The sequence below is a fragment of the Macrotis lagotis genome, chromosome 6 (genome assembly GCF_037893015.1).
Source record: "Macrotis lagotis isolate mMagLag1 chromosome 6, bilby.v1.9.chrom.fasta, whole genome shotgun sequence".
Taxonomy (NCBI): domain Eukaryota; kingdom Metazoa; phylum Chordata; class Mammalia; order Peramelemorphia; family Peramelidae; genus Macrotis; species Macrotis lagotis.
The window spans coordinates 192525914-192545848 of NC_133663.1; the positions used below are offsets into that span (position 1 = coordinate 192525914).

General features: G+C 34.3%; 1 protein-coding gene across 9 annotated transcripts in view; it reads right to left on the minus strand.

Annotated features, from left to right (window-relative positions):
* The window catches only part of NCK2 (NCK adaptor protein 2), a 236150-nt gene that overhangs the window by 48663 nt on the left and 167552 nt on the right, over positions 1 to 19935 (minus strand). For all 9 annotated transcript variants that reach the window (XM_074192182.1, XM_074192178.1, XM_074192181.1 and 6 more), the window contains one exon: positions 7251 to 7492. In XM_074192182.1, the coding sequence (XP_074048283.1) occupies positions 7251 to 7476 (226 nt within the window). In that variant the 5' untranslated portion in view covers positions 7477 to 7492. The remainder of the gene's footprint in view (positions 1 to 7250; positions 7493 to 19935) is intronic.

Genomic DNA, 19935 nt, shown 5'->3' on the forward strand with positions numbered 1-19935 from the left:
TGTATTCACATAGCAAGTACCTAATAAATATTTGTGGAATATAATCAGAAGAATCTCTTCTTCCCTACCTCCCCCCAAGTAGAAAGAAAAGAAAAACTGTCAGGAGAAACAACAGTAGGAAACAGGAGAACAAGCCAGCAAATAAGCATAGAAGATTAGAAAAAAATTTTTTTCACGGAAGAGGAAAAAAATAAAATATATGGGTGAATGGAAAATAGGGAAAATTCTTTTTAAAAGTGTTTGTGTGGGTATGTGTGTGTATGTATGTATGTATAAAAGAGGGAGAGAAAGGAGATAAAGAAGCAGGTTAGAGACTGAGGGTCTGGCACATGGGAAGAACAGTCTATGAAAATAGCTCCTGCTAGCTCCTCCCTCCCCCCATTATCCTGCCCTCCAATAGGGGTAGAGAAGAAGAGTGGCCATCAACAAAAATAAAACCTTTACCTAGGGATCTGGTTTGTAGGGGAACATTTCCTACATATCAGCAAGGCATTTGTGGAGGTCTGCTCCTAAATAAAGAACTTCAAATGCTATGAGGAAAGCATTTTGCAAACTCTAAACTTAAACAGTTTCTCTCTCTGCTTTCCAACCTATCTACCTATCGATCACTCTTCCTCCTCCTCTTCCTTCAGATGATGTTCCATGAAGCAGTATTAGGGAAGCAGGACAGCGATCTGTCTAAGGAACTGATGTGCAGCTGGAGATCTATCTAAATAATGGATAAGAAACTATTTTCAAGTTAAGAAGGAACTAAAAATTGTATCCAACTCATCTGGAGTTAAACTGATTTGTCCTTAAGAGAAACTAGGAAATCTTTCTCAGAGGAGAGTGGGGAGGTCAGCAAGATTGACCCAGAGAATGAAATTTTTCATCGTGGTTTAAAAGACACATGTGTATAAATAGCGTCCTCAAAATCTTAGTGCAGTAATAAGTTTTAATATCTTAAAAACTACACCATGATTTTTAGAACAGCTACGTATATGCATTCATGCATATATGTATATATACACATGTCATTGTCATGTATGTAGCTCCCCCATTCAAGAAAACATCTTTCCATATGAAATATAATCAGCTATGGACCAATATCTCATCCTTAGACTTGATTTCCTTACAAAATGAATTAGATTTCCAAAGCCTCTTCAAGCTCCAAATTCTATGGTAGGGAAAGATTCCCAAATTGCTCTCACTATCCTGGTGACTTGTCTAAGGTCTAATCCTAGAACAATTCAGGATGTGAAGAGAGTTTGATAGGTGGGCAATAAAGTTTTCCAGGGTGGTCCTTTTGAAACTCAAAGGCTGGATGCCTTTCAGTTACTTGCCAGACAGTTAAATGTCCAACTGCTATAATGAACATAATAGGATTGACTTTGCAGTAGTCATTACAAGAAAAAGAAAACCAATGCTACCTCCCCTCCCAGTCTTTACTGCATATCACCTAATAATAAGATCTTTCAGCAATAAATCTATGAGCCAAAGATACTATAATATTTCTAAATTCAAGAATATGAGCAACACTATAATGAGAAAGGAAAGGAGGAAGAAAGGGGAAATAAACATTAATTAAATGCCTATTAGATTCCAGAAATTTGGCTAAACATTTTATAATTTATCTTACCAAAATCCTTGGAATCCAGATTATTAGACTTATTCTACTTCATACCAGGGAATAAAACTGGAAGCAAGAGGTAAAAGTTTTAGGTCACCAAATTTCCAACAAATATAAGCAAATATAAGGAAACACACCTTAACAATTATAGCTAAGTAAAAATGCTCTCAAAGGATATTCTTTTTTTTTTTTTGGCCAAAGAATATTCTTTATTTTGAAAGATTTTATTTATTTTGAATTTTACAATTTTTCCCCAATCTTGTTTCCCTCTCCCCAACCCCCCCAGAAGGCATTCTGGTAGTCTTTACATTGTTTCCATGGTATGCATTTATCTAAGTTGAATGTGATGAGAGGCCAAAGAATATTCTTAAAATGCCTCTTATTTGGTGAGAAGTTTGCACATTTAATATAAAAATGAAGTTTGCATTTTCTAAAATATAATACTAGTTTTCAGAACCAGTTACAAAATCAAGTTACAAACTACAAGTTTAGAAAACTACAGCACTGGTTATATAATTTAGAATCTAAGAATCTTAGCACTGTAAGATCATGGAGGTTATGCAGTCCCATTAAGAAAATTAATCTCCTCTTTAACATCTCTGACAAAGGGTTATCTAGTTTCTTTCCTTGAAAACCCTTCTTTTTTTTTTATCACCATCCCTCACAGTAAAAATTGAGAAAGTCAATTACATTTTTGAAAAACTTGTTAAATTTTAAGCTTTCCTAAAATGAGCTAAAATCTTCTTTCCTCTAACACATCAGTCTAAGTTCCATTCTCTAAGACAAAGGAAAATAAATCTAATCCTTCTTTCCAAGAAAGAAATTAAAGCGTTCTACATAAACCTTACAGGCATGACCCCTTTAAAATAGACCGGATACTGCCAGCTGAAAGATTTTATGACAATTGCTCCTTGTTGTATAAGGAAAAATCCTCTTTGACCATTCATGAGCATAAATTGAGTGAGATAGTAGATCCATTACTTAAATGTTTTACCCATGTGGAAGCAACATAGCTTATTTTGTTTTATTAAATTATAAATTATTAAAGAACAAAAATAATGCCAACGTATTCCTTTCCTCCTAACAGAGACTTTTTCCCAAAGATTTTGAGTTTGAAGTTACTCATACAGTAAGGAATAATATGAGAAGTCTTAATACTGCCATTTCTCTTGCAAAGAATACAATTATGGACAAGAAACTTAAACTTAGGTTAGGTAATAAGCTCCTTGTTGAGTAGGGATTTTTTCATTTTTTAAAATTTGTATTCACAGTGCCAAGTACATAGTAGGTACTTAAAAACTAATTGATTGCCTGATTAAGTTGGGTATATAACAATTCTATGGAATTGAAATTAATTGGGATAATATGGATTCCCACAAAAATTTATCTTAAAATTGTTTCTCATGTTGTTTCTCAAAAATTCGTGGCACAAGGAAATCAGAATTCACAGCTGACTACCTTCCAAAAATAGCATCTGCTTAGTGACATCCTGTCAATAAAGTAAATTTAGAATTTTGTTGAACCACAGTTAGATACTAATGATGTCAATTTGTGGTCAACAAATGAAATATGGAGCTCTGATTTTTTTTCCAGTGAACTTTAATTTGGAAATTGAAGCCCAGTATGAAAATAATTTAGGGTATGCAATTTGATTTTTAAATGTAAAAACTAAAAAGAATGCAGAATTCTACAAGTTGATCTGTTAAAGCCATACATTTCTACAGTACTTTTTCCCCCCTTTCAAAGTGCTCCTTGAAAAGGTTTAATTAATTTTTAACCACGTAAGGATTAATTGTATCTTTTCTATAAATAGAGAAATTAAAACAAAAATTCAGTGATTTCTCTAAGGTTTCAGGGCTAGAATGCATAAAAGTCTATTATTAATCTCTGTACTCCTCTATAACTGTTACAAATACATTAGAAAAAATTTTTTTTGCCGTATTGCAACTGTGGTCTTAACTGAGTCTGGAAATCAATTCTATTCAACAAACATTTAAGCATCTATCACAGGCAAGGCACTATGCTAGGTCCAAGGAATATAAAAATAAAATGAGAATTACTACCTTAAAGGAGCTCACATTCCACTTACAGAACTTGCTGGATATGAAGTACATCCAGGTAAAGAGGTTCTTCCTATGGGAGATCAAGGTCAGATTTAGGAGCATCTGTTTCTTCTTGAAAATTAACAGAATTAAAGGTGTTGAGAAAAGAGGAACTCCCTGACATTTCCTTAGCTTACTTGGCTCCTAATTTCTAATTTTTGCTAAATACACTACCATTCTTCTAGTCACCTATGTAAACAACCTAGTAATCATCCTCAATTCTTTACTCTCCCTTACTTCCCAAATCTAATTATATATTAATCCTAGTGGGTTCTATTTCTAGCTTCCTTTAGAAGTTCAGTTCAAAAGTTACTTCCTTTATGAAAGCCTCACCAGATTCTCCATCCCACCCCATCCCAGGACCACATTATCTTTTGTAAACTCCAGGACAGTTTAGTACCTTTGTACCCTTGGAACAAAGAATAGTGTACCTAGCTACCACAGTGCTATGGGTATTTAACATATGCTTGCTATTTAACTCATTAATTAGAGCAAATTAGCATCAGAAAATTTATGCCAAAATGATGAGGGTTCCTTTTAGAAAATGAAAAAAAAATTTCATTAAATATAAATTCATTTATAAAAAGAATTAAGAAATATTCTGAATTAAAATTCCAAAATAGATGCATCTAATCCCTTACAAAGTCATTTATTAGGGTACAAGATGAAGTATGAAGGATGAAAAATGGACTTATTAATATAGATTTTTATTGCAAATATAATGGCTACTTCCATTCTAAATATAAAAATTTCATGGATCACAATGAGTTAATTTATTCTGGAAAAGAGATTAAATCAATAATCCTTTCAAATTTCAAGGTTATCATGTAGAAGAGATGCTGTGAATCCTAAATAAAGCCAAAAGGACAAAAAAAGATACAATAGATGGAAATTAGAAAAGGTAGAATTCAGCTTATTAAAAAGAATATTTGATTATTATGGTATTCCTCACAAGACAGTGAACTCTTAAACAGAAGTTGTTGATCATCTAAAGATACTATAAAGGTGAATCAGGATTATCTGTACCACAATAAGATTCTTGTATCCCACAAAAGTACAAACACAACTTAAGAAGAAAATGAAATCCACTGAAAGAAAATGGCTATTGGTTGCTTTAGCCTACATCCAGTTTGAGTCATGGGATTATTTTTTCTTAAAGACTCAGCAAATAAAACAAAAAATTTGATCAAATTCTTCATTATTTCAGAGAAGATGATGCAATTTTCTCTAAATTCTGCTTCCTGGCTTTTAAAATTCAATTAACACTACCAAAAAGTATTAAAAGCAAGACAACTGCAATAAGATGTAATATCACTGACATCTCTGAAAAACAATTGTTGCATGATGTCAGAAAGTGAACTGAAATAATCAACTGAATTTCTGGAATTCTTAAAAAGCATCTATGATACTTAACTACTCACTACTGGTAACTTAAGTTTTATAGATGATTATTATTTTCTTCAAATGACATGGAGATACAAGAGAAGAATCAAAGGAGAAAATCTAGTGGAAATAAAAGTATCCCTGGCCTCCTTTAAGTTCCAACTAAAATCTCTTTTACTGGAAGTGCCTTCCCTTTAATTATTTACTATGTATCTTGTAAAAGACTTACTTTGTGTCAATTTGTTTGCATGTTATCTTCCCATTAGACTGTAAACTCCTTGAGGGCAGGGATTGTCTTTAGTTTCTTTTTGTATTCCCAGCACACAGTAGACACTTAATGCTTATTGAGTAATTTATAATTGATTAATTAAATAAGTATATAGATGGAAAAAGGATACCAAAAACAATTTGTTTAAAAAATAAGCATTGACAGATTGCTTTCTGTGTGTGTGGGGGTAAGATTGAGGGTTAAAACTCAAATAATTATCTTTAATAAAAATAAATTCAAAAAATAAAAATAAGCATAATTTTTGTGTTGTCCTGTACCTCATTATTCTCATTAACTTAAAAAAAATAGTGAGTTACTTTAAGAGCTTTAAGTTTCCTTGAATAAAAGGAATTTCTAGTACATATAGATGATAAAAAAAAGGTTAGGAATATACTGCAGCAGCATATAAGGTTGTCCTTCAATCCAACAGACCCAGTTCTCTGATATTTCCCTGTAATTTATTGACGTAGAGAACTCCCTAGGAGGAAACACCACCACAGATGAGCATTTACTCAATAATTTACAATTTTAGAGATTTGTCTGAGGCACTGAAAATTAAAGTGGTTCAAGGTCACAGAGTCAACACATGTCAGAGGTGGGATTTAAATCCAGGTCTTCCTGACTCCAAAGTCAGTTCTTTATCCATCAGGTCACCCTCTCTCATTCCTTTTAATATGTAACCAAAAAGTGATTATTCCCCCAAATCCATCTTAGAAATCTCATAAGGTATAAAATGGACAAGTAAATTAGAAAGTGATAACAATACTGAACTCTTCTGAAATGATTAAACAGAAAATTCTGCCTTTTTTAATTTTAGTTAATATTCAAAATAAGTAATTTAGGTATTGTTGACAACTCTCTCTATATATATATGCATATATATATATATATATGAAATTGTAGTATTAAAAGCCCTAAACATGATTATATGCACTAAGTACTTGAACTAAAATTGTATTTTTTTTTAATATATGAAGTCATTTTGTACTGTCTGCCTCCAAAACTTCAAAAACGAAAGGGGCCATGGCCATCGGGATCAATAAACACAAAGACTTGAGTCTTAAATTCCCCAATACTCTTCATATCTCAGACCTTAAATCGCTCTATCATAAATTTCCATAGCACTTTGAAGTCTATGAAGTACTTCCCTACAACCAAAAAGCTATATAAAAATTGTTTTCCCCACTTTACAAAGGAAGAACCTAAGGGTAAGACAAAGTCACTCACAGTGTTGGAAATGAAATTTGAACACAAGTCTTTCAATACTTGTGGTCCAGCATTATCTTTCTACTATGATGTCTTTCCTAAAACTATATACAGATCTAGACTTATCTACATGTACCCCAGCAAAAATAAATGACAGGACCCTTCGACAGAATAGGACTTCCCTGAAAAGCACTCATAAAATATTGCTCCCTCATTTCAGTTTAGGATAGTAGAAAAGTCACCTGAATTCACAGTTCTTATATAGCTATTTTCCTTTTTATGAGTAAAGGCCAAATGTGTTGGATTTTGGAAGATTGAGAGATGGAATGGTCCAGACACAGCTGTAGATTTTTTGATGGGGTAATTTGACTTCAGGAGCAGCTGATTTGAGAAGACAGGAACATGTGTGCATTGGTCCAAAAGATACCCAAGTGGCAAATTACATAGGACTATGAACTCACAGATCTCTATGAACTGACAGAAATCATGTTTTTCCATCTTGATCTGTATAATTTTTCAGTGATAATGAAAATAAGCTAACTGGAAAGATAATGGCTTGTTATTCAATAGAGACCTTAAAAAAAGAAGTAAGAAAATCTCCAAAAGAAAAAGTAAAAGCCTTTCACTTTTGGGAAATAATTCAATTCCACATTCCTTGTCCAAATGAAGGCATAACACTTACCCAGTGTGTCTTTAAGATTTTTAACCAGGGAGCCTTTCTTCAAACTGTTCTTTCTCTCCACATAATTAGATGGCACATATCCTGTTTTGTTGGCTGCATTCCTTACCCTCCACCAAGTTTTGGAATCATCTAGCAACCACAGACGTTCATTCTTCTTGATGTCAAGTTCTTGATCCTGCTGTGCAGTGTAATCCCACTTTGCTATAACAATAACTTCTTCTGTCATCTTTCATGGAGTCTTTCTGCCAGCAAAACATTGGAGATGCCCATTAGACAACTACTAAAAAATACCTCACCCCATCCATCTTTCACCTAGCCTTGAAAGCCTATGCATTTTGGAGTCTTTTATTACAGCTCTGTAACTGATCTTCTCCCAATTTTGTGGTTAAATATTTGAAAACTAAAAGTGATCTTATTAAATTAATCTCCATAGTGCATTTAAAATCAATGTGAAATATTACTTTTTAAAATAATCCCCACGCAACAAATGGTTTGTTTTTAACTTAGAATAATGCATACTCTGCATCAAGATTATAAGATGCTGATTTCCAATTAATTTTAAACAACCACTATTTACGAGCTAGTGATATGAAATGGTCTCACTTTCTTAGGTTTAATATTCTGGGAATTCTATTTCCTTTATTTCTATACTCTCTCAGGGCAAATGATTTTTTCATTTAGGATATTGAATATATTTCCAAACTCCTAATTTACAAGTTAGAACAAATGTCCTAAGTCTGTTCCAGCAAATCATGCAAATAAACACTCAAAAGCAGGAAAATTATGCCCAGTACCTTAAAAATAACTCTAATATGTATTACTTCATTATTTCTTTACCAATTACTTGGATAGTGGATGAGTTGTAAGCTACTAACAGAAAAATGGACTAAAAAATTTTTCAATAACAGGTTTCTAATCATAAAAGACCCTTCAAAAGGCTCTTGGAATAGTGTTTAATTAGTTTTCTTGTTTCACCAACTGACCAAGAGGAAATGTACAATGAAGTGTCTAAAAATTAATTTTAGACTACTTCATTAAGAATTATAGGCAATTGCTATACTTAGAAAATTCTAGAGAATCAACTAAAATACAACTTTAGCAAAGTTGCAAGATATAAAATAAAGTTACATAAATCATCAACATTTCAATATTTTACCAACAAAGTCTAGCAGCAAGAAATAGAAAGAGAAATTCCATTAAAATAAATGTAAACAATATAAAATACTTGTGAGTCTACCTGCCAAGACAAAGTCAGGAACAGTATGAACATAAATATAAAACATTTTTCACACAGAGTTAAATGTAAGCAACTAGAATTTAGACAAGATTTTCATTTTTATTATATTAGCTCAGCCTATCCATGAGCAATTGATATTTTCCCAATTGTTACCAAAACAATCTGGTACTTTCTAAGAAACAGAGAAGTGAAGCAGTGGAATAGACTATGTACAAATTACATTATGATAAACGATCATCAGAATCTACTATATGATAAACTCAAAGATCCATGTTTTTAGAACAGCAACTCATTACTTGACAAAAACTACTGGAAAAACTGGAAATTAACATATAGGTCAATATCTTACACCATATAAGGTCAAAATGAGTACATAATTTACACCTAAAGGGTGATACCATAAGAAAATTAAGAGAGCATGGAATAGTTTAACTTTCAGATTTATGGATAAGAATTAAGGACCAAAGGAGAAAAAGAGATAAAATATGAAAAAGATAATGTTGCTTACATAAAAAGTTTCTGTAAAAACAAAACTCATATAACAAAAACTATAAGGAAAGCAAAAAACTAAGGGGAAATTTTTGAAACAAATATTTCTGATAAAGATCTCATTTCTCAAATATATAGAGAAATGAGTTAAATTTATGAGAATACAAACCATTTCCCCTATTGAAATATGGTCAAAGGGTATTGAAGAGGTTATTTTCAGACAAAGAAATCAAAATTCTCTATAGTTATATGGAAAAAATGTTCAAAATCACTATTGATCAGAAAAATGCAAATTAAAACATCTCTGAAGTACCACCTCACACTTATCCAGAGTAGCTAATATGAGAAAAAAAGGAAAATGTTGGATGCTAGAGGGGATGAAGGAACACTGGGAAACTACTGCACTGTTGATGGAGCTGTGAAATAATCCAACCATTCTGGAAAGTAATGTGGAACTATGCCCCAATAGCAAAACTGTGATCTGTCAATACCACTGTTAGGTCTATATTCCAAAGGCATACAAAAAGGAAAAGAAAACTATATGCATGAAAATAATTATAGAGGATCTTTTTGTAGTGGCTAAGAATTGTTGTAAATCAAAGGGAGCATTGCTCATCAACTGGAGAATGGCTAAACAAACTATGGAATAAAATCAAAATGGAATTTTTTGTGTGCTAAAAGAAGTGATAAACTAGATAAGTTGCATTATAGCTATATTAAAAAGAAAGGATAAAATATTTCAAGTTAAAAAACAAGGATGAGCCAAAATGTGAAGTGCAAAGGGCAAAATACAAGTCTTGATTGTGTGGGAAGTCTGAAAATAATCCAGTCTGTTGAAGAGAATTTCTATTTATTAGGAAGAATGGGAGTCAAAGTTGGCTCCAGATTATAGAGGGTTTAGAAACCAGGTTAAACATTCTTGGACTATATCCATTTTAGGCAATGGAAAGTTATTGAAGAAGGTCTTTAAGCAAGGGAACAAAAAAAATCCAAGCAGTATAGAATTTTAGCAAGGTTCATATGATGGGAGTATGCAGGATGGCCTGGAGAGACTCTCTGAGGTAGTCTTTCTCATAGAATTGACTTGGGTTTCTGATATGGAACAGCAACAGCAGTGTTTCAACAGAAGACAAAAGAGGGCATTTTACACTACCCAATAAAACTATTTAGAGAAAGAGAGTATTTTAATCTGCTTTGTAAACCATTTATGATAAGTCTAGACCAGAAGCAAAGTGGACAATTTAAAAAAAATGTTCATTAAATAACTACTCCCTCACCACACTTCAGAAATTGAAAATTTCTGTTCTCATTAATAGTATTTAATTAATTTTTATCACCTAAAGCAATAATAATCATTTGCCATGTTTTGGGGATGCTAAATGATTAAGACTAGAAGAAAATGCTTAAACACATATTTCATCCTGAAAAAGAATTCCTGTTAAGAGAGCTAGACTCAAGAGCTAAGTGGACTAGATAACTGCCTACAGGACTTTTATTTGTAATATTATTTTAGAGGAAATGTGAAAATGATCTACCCACTTAAAACAAATCCTAATACCCAAATCCCTCTTCTATTGTTAATGCAGGAACTTATATATTATATATAACTGTTTAATCTAACCATCAGCAGAACAATCTAAAAATCTGATTCTCTTTTAAATATATCTTTTTTTTCCCAGGGAAAAGTGATTAAAAACACTGACTAAAATACTAAGAAATATATGAAATGGAAAGGGGTTTCAGAAAGTGGAAATGTGCAAAAAACAAATTATCTACTTTGGTAGATAAAACATAATTAGATCATTTTACATAAAAAGATGAATACTTTTTCAACAGAAATCAAAGAAATCCACGTTCTTCAATACAAGTAATCACCTCATAATTTGTTTCACGTTTGAGTTTGTGCAAAGCATACTTGTTACTCAGATAACACATTCTACTTTTAAAGGCCCTTTGATATATTCTTTGATATAGGTAACAATGAAAGTTAGGCAGGGCAAATATTCATTAGCATCATTTTACAGGTTAAGTTCAGAGTGTTTGACTTTCCCAAGGTTATTCAGCTATTAAACTCTATTCTCTATTTAGAGCTAAAAGGGTGTGAATTACCCCACACTAGTTGGTTGAAATAGGTCAGTTAGGTGATACAGTAGATACAGCAATGTGTTTAAGAATCGGGAAGACTCACTTCCTGAGTTCTTATCTGGCCATAAACATTTACTAGTTAGCCAAGTGATGCTAGGCAAGTCTCTTGACCCTATTTGTTTCAGTTTCCCCATCTGTAAGATGAGTTAGAAAAGGGAATGACAAACCACTCCAGTATCTTTGCCAAAAAGATCCCCAAATGAGATAACAAAGAGTCAAACAAAACTGGAACAACTAGACAAGTCAGTAAATTTGACGACTGAAATAATATCTCAGCCCCTCTCTAAGGCATGGTCCCATATAAGAACTGTTAGTTTACCTGAAGACAACTAGTTTAGGAAAAAACAGAAAGGGTTGGAATTCTTTCTGATGACATTTTTCATGTAATCCAAGAAGACACTATTGTTTTTTATGTGGTCCATGAAATACTAAAGATTACATGTAACTTTCTGCTTCTCTGATTGTAAACTTTGATTATCAGAAAAACTAGTGTTCATTCCTTTATATATGCATGGTAGTTTACAAATGTGCATATTTAAGATTCAAATAATTACAATGACATTTGACAATGGAAGAACACTTTAACTTTTAATATTTCTTTTGCTCCTCTAGACAAATCGTTTTTAAACTTTTGGTCTCAAAACTCCTGTAACCTTTCAAAAGTTATTGAGAACCCCAAAGAGTTTTGATAATATGGGTTATATCTATTGGCATTTGCTATAATAGAAATTAAAATGTTTTTATATTATTATGAAAACAATTTTGACCTATTGGATCTCTTGAAAACTGTCTCAGAATCCTTGGCCCACACTTTGAGAAGCAATGCTTTACATGAAACACAATCTATATAATAAAATCAGATTACATGATTTTATCAGCAAGGGTACTTCATTCAGAACTCAATTACTTTTAACCTTAGTTGAGTTTTCTTGAGTTGTTGTGACTGAAAAATTCATCCAAGGACAGGATGATTATGTGCCTTTTAGAACTTTGGTTGGCTGGTCCTTAAAATGAGACAACACTTACAGGATTCAATCCCAAGCTCTTTCTGTGGTAACTTGAATTCTACTGGTACAATCTAAGAGAACCCAAGATTAACTTCCATAACACAAGAAGTCAAGAAAATAGGATCCCAGTAGAGAAGAAGACATATTATTAGCATATTTATATAAAGACAATTTTTTATATGCACATAAATAATAATAAGTCTACCATTTCACACAAAAAAGAATCAGCTTAAGGTGAGAAATGTGGTAACCAAAGAAAGAGAAGAGTAAGCTAAGAGAATAAAGAAAAAAATTTTTTTTTTATCTTCAGCACTGTTGATGTTCAAAACGGCCATGTTAAGATTTCCATGTGATTTTCTTTATTTAAAAAAGGAAAAAAAATGTCAGAGACATTTATTCGAGTATCAATTTGAGACATATTTATTAGAATCACTTTTGCAGAGTCATGAGTAAAGACATTTCTTTTCATATATATGTATATACTAAAATGCTATACTTTCTATATTTAGAAATATTTTAAAATTATACCTCTGCACTAAGGTATAAGTCTATGTATCAACAAACGATTCCCAAATGCTGAGTGTAGATTTTACCTTATATTGCTAAGCATATAAAGCACTGTTTCAGATACCTACTTATTTTGTTCTGAGCTGGTAAAAGTCTAGATGTCCTTACTAGAAACAGAAATACCATTTGGTAACTTTCTATCACAGTGAAGCAGAGAAAAGTGGGCACTGGGGCAAAGAGATCAGTTGGAGACAAACTTTGTAAATCTTTTGTTTGCATAGTTTAGTTCCTTATTCTGTTTTCCTCTAATTTAGGCCACACCTAAGGGCCTGACCTTTAACCTAATTTAGATTACATTGTCTTCTGCTGGAAACACTCAAGACCACCCAAAAGAGACCCCTCCCTAAAAGGCACAATTTCCAATGTGGAAATTTCCATTTCAGGGCTCAGCTTCAGAACTTCCTTTGACAAGAATCCTTTCCAGTTCTTCCCACTAATTCCCTTATAAAAAGGAAATATAGGCTATCTAGTATTTGTCTCTTTATATTTATTCTCTGTTTTAGTTCTTCTGTAATGCACAATCACACTAGCACAGATATATACAAACACAGGGCCTCTCCTAGGAGAATCCAAGTTCTTTCTTGATATTTGTATCCCCATCGTACATCTGTACATCTGTACATCTGTACATCTGGGGGAGAATTTAAGGAGATTGAGGAAGGGGCCTCTTGTTGAAGTCCTGGTCAGCTGGCCTGACCAGTTCAATCAGCAATCCAAGTGGTCTTCTCTTTAAACTCTTCTTAACTTTTCTATTACTTTCTTAATGTGTTGTAACTTCTTTTAATAAATCACTATTTTCTTTCCAAAACCTGCATTCTGAGTCTGAGTTGCAATTCATCACGAGACATACTGAACCCAAGTAAAAAGTCACAGGATAAAATAACACTATTAATTCTAACCACCATGATTCAACTACAAAGGACATAATTTAGAAAATAGTTTCCCCCGTGAAAGTCTTTCTGATTTTCTTGTATGACAGAAAACAAAATTTCATTCCTAAGAAATAATACCTTTTACCTGCAAAAGAGAAAATGAAACTAATAAATTTGGATCTGGATTAACCTGCTTATAATATCATTATAATAAGAGGTAAAAATTATTTTGTGAAATAATGTGATCAAAGTAAATGGAAATCATCCTCTTGATAGTGCAGTAGAGAAAGCAAATCAAAGAAAATGGGAGGTATATCAGGATAACCCCCTGCTCCTTCCTATCTTTATTCTCCCATCTACTCTTTTTTTTTGTTTCTCTAGATTTTCAGGTTTTATATTAAGATTATAAATGAGAACAAATTGTTTAAATTGTTATGGGGGGGTGGAGCCAGGATAGTGACAAGAAAGGATCTATTCTTAGGAGCTCTCTGAAAAAACTCTTCAGCTAAGGACTCTAACTAAACTTTCGAGACAGAACCCACAAAGGGACCCAGTGAGGCAGTTCTCCTACTCAAGGTAACCTGGAAAAGAGCAGAAAGGCTCTGCTCCCCGGGGTCGGAGGGGCGGCCTGCCAGAGGGGTGGCCCACCAGAGCCCAAGAACTTCAGCCTCCCGGAGGCAGCCCCAGGGCTCTGGGAGTCTCAGCTCACAGCAGCGGGGGAGTCTCCTGAGCCCGAGGAGCACCAGGCACAAAGTGGGGGAACAGTGGGGGGAACTTTGCCAGAGCGAGCACATGGAGCCCAGCCCTCAGGGCACACAGGGAGCAGCTTGGTCTTTCTGCAGCCCAGAGCCGGAAACAGAGGCAGGCTGAGCCAGTAAGCAGGAGCCCCCAAGGCATGAGCCCATTGAGCTGAGGGAGGGGAATGAAGAGAAACTGCAAGCTCTGTCCTCTGCCTCTGGAACAGGACTCTGGGGCTCTGACCACATTCAGATCCTGATCCCAGTCTAGGCCCCCTCATAGAACAGCAGGGCACCCCCCCCCCACGCACCCGACCTCAGCCCCGTGGCAGAGGAGGGTGCTTGTGGTCATTTATAGACCAGGAGGGAGGACAGAGCCTCACACACTGAGACCCTTGTGGGAGTGTCCCAAAAGCTCAGGAAGCACCCCAAACCCAGGCCCAGGCTGGAAAAATGAGCAAGAAGAGAAACAAAAGGAAGACTATTGAGAAATATTTTGCAAATGAGCCCAAGAAGGATCAAAATACTCAGTCTGAAGATGAGGAAGCACAAGCTCCTGCATCTAAAGACTCCAAGAAAAAACAGAAATTGGGCTCAGGCTATGACAGAGCTCAGAAAAGACTGAAAATCAAATGAGGGAATTGGAAGAAAAACTGGGAAAAGAAAGGAGAGAGATGCAGGAAAAACATGAAAATGAAGTCAGCAGCTTAGTCAAGGAAATCCAAAAAAATGCTGAAGAAAATAGCATGCTAAAAACCAGCTTAGGTCAAATGGATAAAACAGTTCAAAAAGTTATTGAGGAGAAGAATGCTTTAAAAAGCAAAATTGGCCAGATGGAAAAAGAGATACAAAGAGAACAAATCCTTCAGACACAGAATAGAATTCAGGGAGATTGATGAATTTACCAGAAATCAGGAATCAATACGTCAAAACAAAAAAAATGAAAAATTAGAAGAAAATGTGAAATATCTCATTGAAAAAACAACTGATATGGAAAACAGACTTAGAAAAGATAATTTAAAAATTATTGGAATACCTCTGAAAGTCATGATCAGGAAAAGAGCCTTGACATCATTTTCAAAGAATTACTACAGGAAAATTGCCCTGATATTCTAGAAGCAGAGGGCAAAATAGAAATGGAGAGAATCCACTGATCCCCCTGAGAAAGAGATTCCAAAAAACCAACCCCTAGGAATATTATAGCCAAGTTCCAGAACTCTCAAGTCAAAGAGAAAATATTACAAGCAGCCAGAAGCACACAGTTCAAATATCGTGGAGCTGCAGTCAGGATCACACAGGACTTAGCAGCAACTACACTGGAAGCTCATAGGGCTTGGAATACACTATACCGGAAGGCAAAAGAGCTTAGAATGCAGCCAAGAATGAACTACCCAGCAAGGCTGAATGTCCTCTTCCAGGGAAAAAGATGGACTTTCAGTGAACCAGGGGAATTTCAAAGGTTCCTTTTGGAATGGCCAGAGCTGAACAGAAGGTTTGATCTTCATATACAGGACTCAGGTGAAGCATGGAGATTGGAGGACAGGGGGCAAATATGAGGGACTTAATGAGGATGAACTGCATGTATTCCTGCATAGAAAAATGACACTGATAATACTCATATGAACCTTCTCAGTTAATAGATCAGGTAGAGAGAGCTTTTATAGTTGAAGCACAGGAGAAAGATGAATTCGAAGATAAAATATGGTGTAAAAAATGGAGTCAATAGAAAAAAAGGGAAATGGAATGGGAGAAAGAAAAAGGAGAGGGGGAAAAAAAATCCAAGATATTTCACATAAGATTTTTTTTTTATTAAAATGAGCTATTGCAATGATATGGAAGGGGGGAGGCAAGGGGGGATGAGGGAACCTTTGCTCTCATCAGAGATGGCTAGGAGAGGAAACAGCATATATACTCAATGGGGTACAGACATCTGGAGTAAGAAGGAGGGGGTGCAGGGGGAAGGGGTGGGGATGTGAATAAAGGAGGAGAGGATGGACCATGGGGGGAGAGTGGCCAGATATAACACATTTTCTTTCTTACTTCATGCAAGGGGCTGGGTTTGGAAGGCCTGCCCAGGACCATAGGGCCAGGTGGATTCTGGGCCTAAGGGGTGGTATGGGGGCTCAGGGCTTCTTGGCCCCAGGACCAGGGATCTGTCTGCTGCGACACTCAGACACCCTACAGCAGAGTCAGAGTGAAAGGAGAGAGAAAACAGAGTACATGGTAGTGGAGAAATAAGAAAGGAGGGAGTTGCGATCAGCAATGGCAGCATTGGAAAAATATGGAAGTAACTTCTGTGATGGACTTATCATAAATAATGAGATCCACCCATGACAGAGTTGTTGGTGTTGGAACAAAGACTCAAGCACATTTTTTGTTATTATTATTTGGGGGAGGGTGCAGGGCAGGTGGGGCTGGATAGCCTGCCTGGGGCCATATAGCAGAGTGATATTTGGGAGTCTGGGGCTGGATTTGGACCCAGGTGCTCCTGGCTCAAGGGTCAATGCTCTGTCTGCCACCCAGCCACCCCTACTATCATTACTATTTTATTTTATTTTGGATCTTTTTTATTTTTCTTCTTTTTGGTTTTTGCAGGGCAGTGGGGATCGGGTGGCTTGCATGTCACACGGCTGGATGATGGTTGGGTTTATGATGCTGGATATGGGCTCGGGTGCTCGTGGATCCAGGGCTGGTGCTTTGTCCATTGCGCCACCTGGCCATACCTACAATTATTACTATTATTTTTTTTATTTTAATTTTTTTTCTCTCCCTTTTACTTTTTTCGCCCAAGCAAGTCTATCTATATTCATGGGGGAGGAGGGGTATTTTGTTTACTTGTAAACAAGAACATTGTATTAATGTAAAAAAAAAACCATTTGTACAAAATGAGAATAAAAAAATAAATTATAAACAAAATTTAAAAAAATAAAAAATAAATTGTTATGGACTTCATTGGAGGAATTTTTGTGTTTAGCTTTTAACATATAATTAGCACATTGTCAAGGAATATGAGCATTAGGAAACCCTTAATATATCAATAGAAAACTTTCTATAAGGCTCTGCCTTAAGCCAGGAATTTTCCAAAACAATAGGAAACAACTTAAGTGAATAGCATCTGCTTCCAAAATATTCAGTGGATTATCATTGTAAATTTGTTTTTGTAGTCAAATATATTTGCCTCATAAGACATTTTATTTGAGGAGAGCGTTTAAGTATGTATTTTGGCCCAATGATTCATATTATAATAATAGCTGACAATTACAAAGGGCTTCAAGGTTTGTAAAGCACTTTCTAATTCACTGTAATTCTGTTAGGTAAAATCTGTAACTATATTAAAGTCACCAGTTACAGAAAAGAAAATTGAGACTCAGATACTCTGTGACTTATCCACTGGTTATTCAGATAGTTAAGTATCTTAAGAAGAAGTGAATCTAGGTCTACCTAGCCCTTGTTCTACCATGCCATAAAGCCTCATTTTTTAAAGGAAAATCAAGATATTAAAAATATATTTTCTACAGCTCTTGGTAAACTGTGTCTTCAAAGACATAATGTTCTTTTAAAGAACACGATATTTTTGTAGACTATGAAATAAAGGTAAGTCAACAAAAATCTCCCTATTCCTTTCTCATATTTTAATCCAAGAGTCTCAATTTAGGAATAGAACATTCTTATAAAGACTTTACTGAGGACCAAGTTTGCACATGAGTTGGTTGTTTCCTATATTTTTCATTGGCTTTTTTTGTTGTTATTTTGTAAATGTACACTATAAAATGTTTTCCATTTTCTGGGAAAACTTCCTTGAGTTGAAATATCCAGAAAATGTTTCCTGGGGTACCTTAAAAATTGGACTACTTCTAATACATTTCTTCTCTATATAGTTATGTGTATTTAGATATTCTGTACATATTTCTTCTAGGTCTATTTGGTCTAATTCAGTCACTCTTTCCACTTACTATTTCCTCCCATTGGATAGTTAAGGCAGAAGACTCCCCAAATAATGGTTCCATAATGGCTCTCTACAAAAATAGTAGATCACAGTAAAAATACTAGTGGACCCCTTCATTTTCACATGTGTTCTCAGTTTCATCCAAAAGTGCTCAAGGGTAATCCAGTGGGATCTTAATCTAAACTCTTGAAAATTCTGTTTTCACTCTTTTTCACCATTTTTTTTTGACAATACTGCTTTCATTATCCTTCTCTACAATATTTCACGAATGAACTTATATTGTTGTCCTGTGTGACTTTTGACCTCTTGCTCTTCTCATACTGATGATTTTTGCAAGACCTTTTCTAAAAAGTTCTATGTGGAAATATGATTTACATGATTGTGCATAAGTAACATCAAATTGCTTATGGAGGGAGGGAGAAAATTTTACCTTATGTAAAAAAGGTTATAATAATCAACATCTTTATTTTTATTTTCCATTTTTTCAGAGTTAGTAAATTGTTTAAACATATCAGCAACACAATGACCCATCACAATTTCAGATGACTCAGGATGAAACATGCAACCCACTTCCTGACAGAAAAGTAACAGATTCAAGATTCAGACTGAACCATATCTTTTAAAAACATGGATAACTCAGGAAATTGCTTTTCTTAACTATGCACACTTACTACAAAGGCTTTGTTTTCATTTCTTCTTCTTTAGAGGTAAGGAAAGGTAGGAAGGAGGGAAAAAATTGAAAAAAAATAAAAAAAATAAACATCAGGCTGGAGCACTCTTTAAAAAACTATTTAGTTTGTTCTTTGCATTAATTAGTCAACTATTTCTTCATCTATAATTAGTTATTTGTCTCCTAAGTACCTCCACACCCAATGCCTTCTGACCCCCCCCTTCCTTAAAAAAAAATTATTGATGACATATTTGACTGAGACTACAAGCCTTTGGTCTCTCATCTTTTGATCTTGATCTGTATTTTCAAAAAGGTTTTCCATTCTCCTTTATGATCACTTTTCCAAGGAAATTATTTATTGTTATCAAAATAATCAAAATATAATGACATCATTGAGAAGACTGCTCAGTTCCTCAAAAAAGTTCCTGACCACTTCAACCCCATTGCTAAAAGACAAAATAAAATTGTAATTAAATACAAATATTATTATCTCTATTTTACAGTTTAGGAAAGTGAGAGAGTTAAATGACTTCTCCATGATCATACAATAAATGGCAGATCAGGAATTCAAACCTTTCTCTTCTGATTCTAAGGTGTGAGATACCATACCACTACAAAGAATATTTGTTATCTAGGATTACAGACACTGTGGTCAATTTTTTTTTTAAAGTTTAAGTTGCTTTAAGATGCTTTTCCCCCTTGGTTTACATTAACAGTATTATTAAAATAGTAGGCTTATTTAATATACTGCCAAAGAATAGAGACTTCTACAACACCTGAGTCAATAAATCCACATAACCTTTCTTTGAAAAAAATTCACAAATAGATTGAAATAGATTATGTCCACCTATATCTTGTTCAATTTTTGTTAGTTCCTTATTTGCTGTTAACAGATCCATTCCAAAGTTCTAGAGAAGAACTGCGGCATGAATGAATCATGCTATCTCTGAGTCTGATCCCATCAACAAAAATAGTGGCCTTCTTAAAACATATTTTTAAAAATTTGCTGATAATG